Source organism: Dipodomys ordii, unplaced genomic scaffold, assembly GCF_000151885.1.
Source record: "Dipodomys ordii isolate 6190 unplaced genomic scaffold, Dord_2.0 Scaffold14, whole genome shotgun sequence".
Lineage (NCBI taxonomy): Eukaryota > Metazoa > Chordata > Mammalia > Rodentia > Heteromyidae > Dipodomys > Dipodomys ordii.
Window position 1 is genome coordinate 2,336,095 of NW_012267230.1, and position 12,204 is coordinate 2,348,298.

Here is a 12,204-nt window from a genome sequence, read left to right on the forward strand (position 1 = left end):
AATCTTGGTTCTGGCTTTATGGAATTGTGGTGTATGCAGCTTACTTAACCTTTCTGGGCCTCAGTTTCCTGTACAATGGAGGTTCACAGTCTACCTACTTCCTAGACTATAATGCAAAGTAAATGAAAATAGCCAATGTAAACCAATAATTGCTTGGCTATCCTGGTAAGTGCTTAAGAATTTGGTGATGATTAATACACACAAAGAAGAGGACACAGTGTATAGAGTAACTATATCAATCTGTTAATTTATTCTTCCAGGAAGCCTTCCCAGGAGCTCCCAGATCAGATTGGATTTCTGTAATGTGGTTCTTCCTTGAGCTTTCCAGAACCTTTTTTAGGGTAGTACCTATATCATTGCTCCCCCTGGATACTCAAAACCAAGAAAAATAATATGTTCACCAGCCACTGGTCCTGACCATGATCAGTGTCCTCAGAAGCCCCAAGACAACAGAGAACTCCATTAGACTATGTCGCGCAACAACCCTACCACAAATTGCCCAAAGACTTTCTCCTTCTCCAGCATTCAAGCGTGCTTATGTTACCTGTGCTTAGCAGGCTGTTTGAGAACATTTCATCACAGAATGAATAAAGGAACAAGTGTCCCATACACACTTCTGACAGGCATTCACTGGTTCCATAAGTGTTTATTGAACATCTACTATGTGCAAGTACTATTGTGGGCTCTTAGATTATGCCAGTGGATTAAACAAGGCTATTTTATTCTAACCACGTGAGCGAGGCACTGATGCGTATCAGGAAGAGGTCAGTGCTGGGTCCTCTCTGCTCTCCTTGTACCCTCTGGATTGATTGGGGTCAGCACGGTCCCCTTGTCTCCCAGTTAGCAGACGGCCACACTGGGAGTGGCTGGGACCGTGAACAGCTGTCTGCAGCTGGGCCCAGCACGTCACTTCCCTGATGTATCTTCTGTCTTCCCCAGGTGATGCTCTCTGAGAGGAAGGGCACGGATGAGCTGTACGCAGTGAAGATCCTGAAGAAGGATGTGGTGATCCAAGATGACGACGTGGAGTGCACGATGGTGGAGAAGCGGGTGCTGGCCCTGCCCGGCAAGCCGCCCTTCCTGACCCAGCTCCACTCCTGCTTCCAGACTATGGTAACTTATCCAGTGGCCCTGGAAGAGTACATCTGGGGCTGTACCCAAGCTTTGGCTGAAAGTTATGGCTCAGCAGTCCCCTGTCCAATGAGCTACCTGAGCCCTTGATATTATAGAAAAAAAAATGGTGCTAGGCCCAGGAAAGTCAACCAAGAATTCCTGAGTCAGATGCTGAGCCAACTCAGATTAAGGAACTCAGGCAATTGATTTCATAACCATCAGGGTGGAACTGTATTCCGACAGCAGACCATGACTTTGAGGCAGGAACTCAGTACAAAGATCCACAGACTAGCTGGATGCCAGTGGCTCACGCCTGTTATCCGAGCTCCTCAGTAGGCTGAGATTGGAGGATAATGGTTCAAAGCCAGCCTGGGCAACAAAGTCCATGAGACCCTTAGTTCCAATTAGTCACCCAAAAAGCTGGAAGTGGATCTGTGGCTCAAATGGTAGAGCACCTAGCCTTGATCACAAAAACTCAGGGACAGTGCCCAGGCTCTGATTTGCAAGGGGTCTCCTCAAAGAAGGGGTTGTATGATTGCCCAGCCCTGCAGTGTCCACTCATTGGGACAAGTGAGCTCAGAGCCATGACTGTCGGATTGAGAAGGGAACATTTGTACGCTGCGCTTGCTGTGATTTCAGTTCTGCCTTCAATAGCGAGAGGGATCCCTTTCTCTCTGCTCATCTGATCTCAGCCTCCACAGTGGAGGAAGAAGAGGCCACAGACCCACTATGAAGAGGTACCAAGTTAATTCTTGCAGCTGTGGCTTCTGAGGTCATAAGGGCCTTGTGGTTTAAAGACGCTCTGAGAGAATCCTTGAGATTAATTTGGGTTCGCTCTTTTTCCAACTTTCCCGATGATTTCAAAGACCACCTCTTTGTGAGATAGGACGCTACTGTGTTGCATCTAATTTTAAGTCTTTAGTGATACAACCCCCCCCTCCCCAGCTCTCCCATCCCTTTCTTCTATCTGTTCTTTCATCTACTGGAAATCCTGGGCTGTTTGATCTGTAATGTTTTTCTCGGTCTGGGGTTTGCTTACTAGATAGTCCTACTGCATCTCAGCACATTCCCCTGTCCTATTTTCTGAAAATTGGAAACTAGGATCTAGATGCTTCGTCAGACTCAGCTTTAATCCTACTTGCAAGACCCCTGGGGGAGGGAACTTTTTCTTTTTTTTTTTTTCTGCCAAAGGCAACTTGGATAGTTAGAACATTATTACAGGACATATAAAATTATCAATACCGGCAGCAAGCCTCGGCGGACAGCCAATGAGAAGCCTTAGGTGTCTTGTAACAAATGCTTTCACAGGCTTGTGGGCTGTGGGTTGGATGTTTTCTACCCCTGTGGAGGGAGTGAGTTCTTTCATTTCCAGTCACGTATCTTCTGGTCTCTCTCAGTGATGCTGCTTGGTACTTAGGCTCATTGATTCATTGGGGATTGTAAAAGGATGTTAGCCTAACTGTATCATTCCCCTTTCCATCACAAGTTGGGATCTGTTGTGAAAAATGTGTTTGTAGTTTCTGCTAGATTCCAGTGGCACACATCTGTAATCCTAGCTACTCAGGAGGCTGAGATTTGAGGATTATAGTTCAAAGCCAGCCCAGGATGGGAAAGCCCTCAAGACCCTTACCTTCACCAAAAAGTCAGAAGTGCCATTGTGGCTCAAGTGGTAGAGAATTACCCTTGAGCACAAAAGCTCAGGGACACCGCAAGGCCCTTAGTTCAAGCCCTAGTACCAGTGCACTTGCGCGCACGCGCGCGCACACACACACACACACACACACACACACACACACAAAGTAATTTCATCATTCCATGATGGTCAGGTTCATACAGAAAGGGTAAAATAAATGCTTGATTTTTTAAATTTATTAAGCAGTTTTTTTTTTTGGTCGGTCGTGGGGCTTGAACTCTGGGCCTGGGCGCTGTCCCTCAGCTCTTCAGCTCAAGGCGAGCGCTCTACCACTTGAGCTACAGCACCACTTCCAGTTTTCTGGTGGTTTATTGGAGATAGGAGTCTCACGGTCTCTCCTGCCCGGGCTGGCTTTGAACCGCGATCCTCAGATCTCAGCCTTCTGAGCAGCTAGGATTACAGGCGTGAGCCACCAGCACCCGGCTTATTAAGCAGTTTTTGAGATTCATTTTTGTGCACCAAGAAGGACTACCATTTTCTCTTAAAATGTGTGTATGTGCACACGTGCATGTGCATATGTGCACATTAGTACTAAGGCTTGAAATCAGGGCTTGGGCTCTGTCTCTTAGCCTTTTTGCTCAATGTTGGTGCTCTACCACTTGAGCCACAGTTCCACTTCTAACATTTTTTTTAGTGGTTAATTGGACATAAGAGTCTCATGGACTTTCTTACCCTGGGCTGACTTTGAACCACAATTCTAAAATTTCAGCCTCTTTAAAAGAATTCTTTATAGGAAAAAGTTAATATAAAAGAAAATAGTAAGTAAATCATCATTTATATTGCATATTCAGTTGGTAACAGGCAGGACTTAAACCTCTAGGGTTTAAATCTGTAGGTCTAGCCCCTTCCTTTGCCATGGGTGGTACCCAAACCGACTCTTGGGGATGATTTGATGAAGGATGGTCTTCCTGGTAAATGAACTACAGGCAGACCTCCTTTGCAAGGATTTGTCTGTGCAATCTTGAACAAGCAGTTCTTAGTTTCAGGTGACTGTGTTGCCACTGGAAGCGATCAGTCATTTGTGACCCAGGTTCATTGTGAGACCCACACTGAACTTGTTCATGCTCGAGGCCAGGAATGCAGCAAAAGCAAGACTTTCATGATTGTATTGCAAGACCCAGTGTCTGATGGCAGACGCCCTTTCCACTTTTACAACAAGCCATTTGGGTCTAACACGTGGGGCCCTTCCTCTAACCCCTCACTGGCCTGAGAATTGTGGGGTTTACATTCCTTCCCAGATGTCACCAAAGTTACATTGCTTTCTATTGGGTAATTCCAACACATGCACCCCTCTTGAGGTTGGTTGAAGTCAAGAAGTGAGCTATGGGCTGTCTCTACCCTCTTTCCTTGGTTGTTCTTTTGTAGGGGTGGGGAGAAGGCCTTTCTGGGTGTGTGCTTTCTAGCACATACACAGTTTCTACCCATTTTTTCATTTTATTACAGTCCATTCTTCCCCTTGCTAGTCAGTCTTTAATTAGCCCTGTTTGTCTATGGGTTTTCTAAGGCACAAAACTTTGTCACTCTGCAAGCAGGCTACTGGTAATTAATTTTCCACTCAAGATCAAATGCCTTGTCTGAAAACGGACAACCACTGATTTTTTTTTGGGGGGGGGGTTGGTCGCGGGGCCTGAACTCTGGGCTTGGGCACTGTCCCTCAGCTCTTCAGCTCAAGGCTAGCACTCCAGCTCTTGAGCCACAGTGCCACTTCCAGCTTTTTCTGATGGTGCTGAGGAATAGAAATCAGGGACTCCTGCATGCAAGGCAAGCACTCTACCACCGAGCCACCTTTCCAGCTCAACCACCACTGATTTTTATTTCTGACATCCAGTCGAGGATAGCATCTTCACTGGTAATTGGTAAGACTAAGGAGTGGATTTGAGGTTATTATTTTCCTATGGAACCAACCACTTCAGTCCCCTGTCTTTTAGTATGCTTTCTGGTAGTAGAGAGGAGAAGTTGGGCTTGTATGGAAATTGTGCAGAGCCCTGAGTTCCACACAAGGAGGGATCATAGCCCAGGGAGGAGAGAATACATGGCAAAGAGAGTGGTATATTGCAGAGTTGGGTCCTGCCTGGAGGCGAACATCCAATGCTTGGAGATTCAAGCAGTGTCTTGATCCACAAAACCAGGAATGGGTCAGGTTGCTTCCATATGGCTAGAGCAATACTTAACCTATCAACAGGGGCTGGATTTTTTAGGAGGTAGGAAGGGGATGCTTCAAGCAGAAAGCCTGAATGAGACCGACTGAGGGAAGAACAGATACCCAGGCCATCTCAACTGTACTCAGCATGTGTGTTCCTGACCTAATTCAAATGCTTCCCTCCCCCCTCACTTTCTTTTTTTGGCTAAACACATGTATTTTAATTTTGTATAATTTGACTTCCTCTATCAAAGGCTTATAATAATATCTACTCTATTGGAGGTGCAGGGGTAACAATTTCCAGCTGCATGACAAGGCATGTACATTGTACATGTCAGGGCTGGGATTTGAACCCAGGTAGTCTGGCTCTAAGGGCCTTGCACTTAACCACTACGCCAGGATGTCTTGTGAGTATGGGTTATCTCCCTGCCACTTCACCTCACACCTAAGGGATAGAGTCCCCAGTCGTTAGCTTGTCTCCAGCGTGTCTTCCCTGGAGGCCTGAGCTCTACACCAGACTTGCTCATTCCTTGTCTGCCCAGATAGTCACAAGTTGCTCACTGTGTCTCCAACCCTTGGTTTTCCCATCTCAGAGCTAATGACTTTCCAGCTGAGTTTCCGCCATATGTCTTCACATCCAAGTACACAAAGATCTTACGGTGGAAATGATTATCTATCATCCTCCTTGGAAAGTGAGAGGATTGCAGATCAAGGGTACAGGGTAGAGTTCTCCCTGATAGCCCCCAGGAACTGATCCATTGAACTCAGAGTCCACTCTTCTGTAAATACACCAGGCTAAGCCACACCAAGAAGAACTTGACATTGACACCATCACAAACAAGGAAAAGCTCTCTCTTACCTCATTCTCCTCTCCACATTTCTGGGGGAGAGGTAGTGTTGTGAGCCCCAGTTTTATAGAGAAAAGTGCTGACATTCAAAGAGGTTAAGTGACGTATGTGATAACACACAGATGGTCAATCATGGAGCTGGGATTTGTTCTGCAAGACTCCAGAATCCTAAATCTGAAAGCCGTTGTGGTCTTCCCTGTGCCTTAACTCCATAGTGTCATTGCTGGTTTTCCCAATCACATGTAATCCTCACAGGCAAGGGGGTTGTGGTCCACATTTCTGCTGACCCTCCAAAAGGTGACATGGATTAGGTTACATGCATGGCAGATGGGAGCCCCAGAACTCGTACCCACGTTTCCTAATGGCTCTTTGGCTGTTCTTTATTTGGTGAAAACATCATCCTAAGAGGCAGGTAAGATTTTCTCCAAGTGAGATGAATATTAATGGTTAGGAAACTCTACCTATAGAGGCAAGCAATGGTGATGTTGGCTTGGGGGGGGGGAACGGGAGACCCACACTCTCTTCCCTTAAAGGCAGGCCCATGGAGATGGTCCTTTGACTCACTCTAGCCCCTTCCATTACCTGGTCCCTCGATGGGGAGAGTGCACGGCAGTGGTGCCAGAATCTCTAAAAGTCATTACATCTTTGTTGGTATTTAGAGGGTGCCAGTGGCCTATTGACTGTTTGAACACATATTTATCTGTTGAACTAAATATGTCAGGTCTCAGCTCCATTCCCATTAGGGTCGCATCACTGAACAAAAGAGAGATGAAGTCCCTGTTCCTGTGGAATTTATATTCCAGTGGGGGAGACAGCTTAATGATAATAGCAATCCTAAAGGGAAAAAAATGGAGGGAGAGAGAGACAAAGAGACACAGAGAGAAAGCCAGGGGGGGGGAGAGAGAGAGAGAGAGAGAGAGAGAATGAGATGGAGGCAGGGAGATGCTATTTTTGATTAAGATGACATTTGAGCAGAGACCAGAGCCAGGGAGGCTATCTGGGGGCAGAGCAACGCAAAGGGCCAGCAGAGTGTGTGTGAACGCCCAGGGCGGCAGCCTGAACCGATTGTCATGTTGTATTTCATGACCCCGAATTCCTTCAGGATTCAGCGATCTCTAAAAGAATGACACATCTTGTATAACACGCTTCCAATTTGATACTTTTTAAACATTTTTTTTTCTGGAGACTTAGAATTTTGAAGACTAAAGATCCTGCATAGAATGTTTTTTGCTTGCTTAATACTCAGGGTGTTCAAAAGGGATGGGTGAAAAGAGACATCCAGCAGTATGTGTTTTTAAAAAATAATTCTTAAAATGATGCAATTTTTTTTAAAAAAAGTAAGTTGCTTAGGAAAGCATCAGAAACATCCTTAGGTGGGTTTTTAAAACTTTTAGCAAAAGAAAAAGAAAAAAACCAACCCAAAACACGAAAATAGGCATGGCACAATGTTAACAGAAAATGTAGAGAATAAATTCTAGCTTATTATTCCAAGTATGTTAAATTGAATATGCACATGTTTATGCATCAGAAGAGGGTATGGAGCACTCAAATTATTGATTTGATTTAGGGAGAGTCTTCCCTTTAAAATTATTCCTTGAGAAAGATCTACAGTAATGCAGTTTAAAAATGATTTTAATGTGCCACAAGATGGCAAAGTGAGTACTCAAATAGATGCAAAAGCTTTCAGCGAGGAGTTGAATTTTTAGAAAAGTATTCATTAGGTGAACTGGTTGGTCTGCAGGACTTGGGCAAATTGTCCTGAAGCAGCCAAAGCTAAGCATATGATTACTGGTTATGAGGTGAAAGTCACTAGCCCATTCTGAATATTGGCTTTATCATCTTTAAGCATAATAAGGAAGGATTAAAAGCTACTGCAGGTAAACGATAATACACATAAAACGCAAGTTACCTCCACAATTCGATTTGGCCGGGGGGAGCATCTGGCTGCATCGGCAGGCAAGACTTCTATTTCCTCCAATCTTCTTGCCATTTTACTTAGGGACAATTATCTGCCCGGCACATCCATTGCAATTTCCCAACTGCCAGTGGGCACAGGCAGTTAAGTTTCTTCAGCAAAACATCTATTTTAACTGTTTTCTTTTCAATTGAACATATGCACCTCTTTTCTTCTTCTTCTTTTTTTTTAAATAGAATTAGATTTTATGAGTCACTGGAGGACAGAAGTTACTTCCTCCCCAAAATTTGCTGCCGTGGCCCAGCAATAACTCAGCTGCAAGGCATGATGGGAGAAAGACCAAGCCGGCATGCAGGGGAGGATGGGTAAGGGGACTGAGGGCCATTTCTGCTTGCAGTGTGGGCACCATTCTGACAGCATGGCTATTGAGCCCTCGGTGTGTCCCCTGGCGGGGGAGGTCTCTGATGACTTCAGGTCAGTTCTGGGTTAGCAGTCATGTCCAAGAATGTGGTCGGACATCAGACTTTGGCCTTGCTGCCAAAAGCTCTGGCACATGTCTTGGTTAGAGATGATTGGGTTGTAGGAAATAGAACACTCCTGTCTCATCAAACTAGCTCATGTGCCACCACCCCCCACCCCAATTTTTTTTATGTGAAAGAAACAAGGCAGGGCTAGGAAGGACAAGGCAGGGCTAGGAAGGTGGCTCAGTGGTAGAGGGCTTGCCTTGCATGCATGAGGCCCTGGGTTCAATTCCTCAGCACCACATAAGCAGAAAAAGCTGGAAGTGGTGCTGTGGCTCAAGTGGTAGAGCACTAGCCTTGAGCTGAAGAGCTGAGGGACAGCGCCCAGGCCCAGAGTTCAGGCCCCATGACCAACAAAAAAAGAAACAAACAAACAAACAAGGCAAAGGTGTACTTGGACCTCTTGAGGGACTAGAATTTATAACTTCAAAGTAGTCTGAAGTAGACGTACAGTCGTCTTTCTCCTTTCTTGATTCCTTGTGGCTCATAATCATGCTCCCCTCCATTTTGTCCCCCCTTGTAGTTTGTTCATCCATCAAAACCCTGAGCTCTAGCTCATAGTCATAGGAAAGAGATTCTGTTTGCTTTAGTTGGGGTCATGTGCTCATGCCTGGCCCAATCAGCTGCTGATCAGCAGCAAGGAAGTCAATCGAAAGCCTCTGAAAGGGGATATGTCTACTGGGAAGGAATCATTGGAGCTCATGTGAGGTGGTAGTGCCATCTTGAGTCCAGGCAAACTAACTGGATTGAAAGTGGATGTAGGAACAAGTATGGCTTTCTGTTCTTCCAAGGAGAAGAAGCCTGTGGCAAGGCAAGGGAAGGAATCAGACATGCATATGGAGCTAGGGCAGGTAGGAATAGACACAGCTTGGTTATCTCTGCTTTTTCCATGGTGGCCGAGTGTATTTACTCAAGAACCCAAAATGTGGGGAGATCTAAAGAAAAGAGGTAGTTGTTACCCTTAAGGATTTTGGTCTCTACTAGGACGTGCAAGGCTTTAAAAGTTGAAACAAAAAGGTAGAGGGGCATCAATTATTTGATTCTGCCAGCAACCCTAAGACTATAAAATATACAAGAAAGGAAAGTTGTGCGTGGGCACATGTCCTTGACCACGCATGGAGTTTGGTGACGTGCTGTGAATTTGCACAGACTTGACACATCTCACCTGCTAAAGCTTAGAAGCATCCCACATGGAAAAGAAGCTCTGATGATCCTGTCCTCTAGAAAGGCAAGAGAGTCTGATGCCTGAGATTTGAACCCAGGACCAGTTGATAATAACCCAAGGGTGTATCATGACACTTGTGGCTTCTTGGAACAGAAGCACATGGCTTTGTACAATAAAGGGAATAATGTATAGATAGAGCACATTCCCTAACTAGCTTTGAAGATTGTTAGACAGATTCTTCCTGCAGCTTACCTTTGAGTGTGCTACAACCATGGTTGATTTGCTTTGGCCATAGTATTTTATTAAAAGTGGCAGGTGTCTCCGTGCCTGTCAAACAGACACCGTGTTGTTACCTTCCACTCTCAGTGGATTGTCTCTTCGAAGCCCTCATCCCATCCAGGGCCTCCCCATTGGCATTTTAAATCGAACTGTCCTCATCTTCCTCACTTGGAAAATTCTGTCTGGCTCTTGTACAGGATGTGGCACCAGACAGTCATTTCATTTTATTAACTTATTGATTGAATTTGCGAGATAAAGGAGAAGAGGAATTAAAATGCAGCATAGAAGACCTGGGGATTGGGGCAGTGAGGAATCACAAAAATCATTTGGGAAAGACCCTTGAAGGTCTGGCTAGTTTGAAGAGAAAGATGGGAGTTTGCCTTTCTGAGCCTTTAATTGGAGATGACAGTGAAACACCCACATAGAAACATCCTGGAGCCAGCTGGAGCTGACTGGGGCTCAGGAGAGAGAGGAGGACAGAGGGGGGGTAGAAATATAAATCAGGATTCATCAGCCCTGAGGGATGAGAGCTGAAGTTCTCAGTTGTAACAAGACTTCCTTAGAAAAACGTAGCAAGTGGGAGAGAGCCAAAAGCTGGACCTCAAATTGTTACTGAAATAAATATTTTTTAATTTTCCCCCCCATGTTAGGTCTTGAACTCAGGGCCTGGGTGCTGTTCCTTTGTCCCCAAGGTTAGCATTCTACCACGTGAGCCACAGCTCCACTTCGAGCTTTTGGGCAGTTAATTGGAGATAAGTATCTCAAGGATTTTCCTGCCTGGCCTTCAAACCATGATCCTCAGATCTCAGCCTCCCAAGTAGCTAGGTTTACAGGCATGAGCCACTTTTACTAGGCCCCACTTATTTATTTTTTTAAGAGACAATGTGTATCAAGTTTGGGTATGAAGTATTATAAAACATTTTAAGTAGTTGTGTTCAATTTACAACAGTACATTTCTAAGAAAAAATATTCTTTCTAAAGAAGTACATTTTGGTAGAAGAAGCAGACAAACTAAGTCGTGATTTTGAGGCCAGTTGGGAGGTGACTAAAATTCCCTTTTCCCTCCTACTCAGCCCTAATCGGCTCCTACCCAGCCATGACCCTGCCTGGCCTTGGATGTGGTGCCTCTTAATCTCTGTCTTAAGCAATAAGGAAGGGATTTGTTATACTTTGCACCCTATGCATTAAAACAAATACACTTGTAGAGGTAAAAACATATGTATCAGTAAGCTGACTGAAACAATTGCCTACTCTATTTTAGGAACCCTTGCCATTTGGCGATGAATCTGGTGTTTCCCCCATGCGGGGCCATCCCCACCAATGGGCATGGTTGATTGTCTGGCAATAGCTTGTACGTGGGCATAGTGGACATCACTAGTGTTGTCCAGAGAAAGAACAGTGAGAAGCCAGCCATACTTTTTTTTCTTTTGCTGGTCCTGAGGCTTGAACTCAGGGCCTAGGCACGGTCCCTGACCTTTCTGCTCAAGGCTGCCTGCCACTCTACCACTTGAGCCACAGCTCCAATTCCAACAGATTTTTTTCCCCTTGGTGTTTAATTGGAGATAAGAGTCTCACAGACTTACCTTTCCTTTGCTGGCTTTGAACCATGATCTTCAGATCTCAGCTTCCTGATTAGCTAGAATTACAAGCATGAGCCACAGGTGCTAGCCAGCCATACCATTTGATAGCTGAGGCCCTGGTGGACCAAAGCTAGCACAATACAGTTCACCGCTGACATGTCTCAGATTTTCCCTGCATATGGTTAGCAATGGAGATGGACCACAAAACTCACCCGAAGGGCAACCGTCTCTGATGCTGGGATTCCAGCTCCTGAGTTTGGAGGACAAGCTGAGTGAATCCTAGCAGAAATCAAGCAAGTGAAATCAATCTCTCCCTTACTTCTCTCTCGGTGGCCAATGCCATCTGCTAGTTTTAAAAATAATTTTTAAAAGCAAGTGTTTTGGTTCTCTTCAATGTGCAGCAAAGACAGATGCTATTTTGGGGTTTGTTTTCTGTAAAAAAAAAAAAACAACCAAAAAAACAAACAAAAAGTAAACCACCCAAAGAACAAGGGCCTGGGTGTCAGTAGTTTTGGCTGACTGCATTCTGCCACGAACGGGTGCAGGACCTTTGTGCAGATTTCAGCTGCCTTGCGCTCTAAACACAGATTTCAGCATGTGATCATGAGACTTCTGTCTCCCCTCTCATTAGGGATGATGAAAGGATGGTGTAGAATTGGTCTGAGAAAGAAAAGCCATTTCAATAAATAACAGGTGAATTTGATTTTCTTTGTAACTTGCTAGCTCTGCCTGGATGGGTAGATGGATGGATGGATGGGTGGATGGTTGGGTGAATAGATGGATGGATGGGTGGGTGAGTGGGTGGATAAATGAGTGGATGAATGGGTGGGTGGGTGGATAAATGAGTGGATGGATGGGTGGGTGGGTAGATAGATGGGTGGATGGATGGATGGATGGATGGATGGGTGGGTGGGTAGATGGATGGGTGGATGGATGGATGGGTGGGTGGG

The 12,204-nt window shown here is 45.2% G+C and overlaps 1 protein-coding gene across 1 annotated transcript in view; it reads left to right on the forward strand.

The window, feature by feature from the left end:
- Positions 1–12,204, forward strand: part of Prkcb (protein kinase C, beta) — a 297,806-nt gene that overhangs the window by 244,227 nt on the left and 41,375 nt on the right. Inside the window, exon 11 of the mRNA XM_013011169.1 lies at positions 940–1,113. Coding sequence (XP_012866623.1) covers positions 940–1,113 — 174 coding nt within the window. The remainder of the gene's footprint in view (positions 1–939; positions 1,114–12,204) is intronic.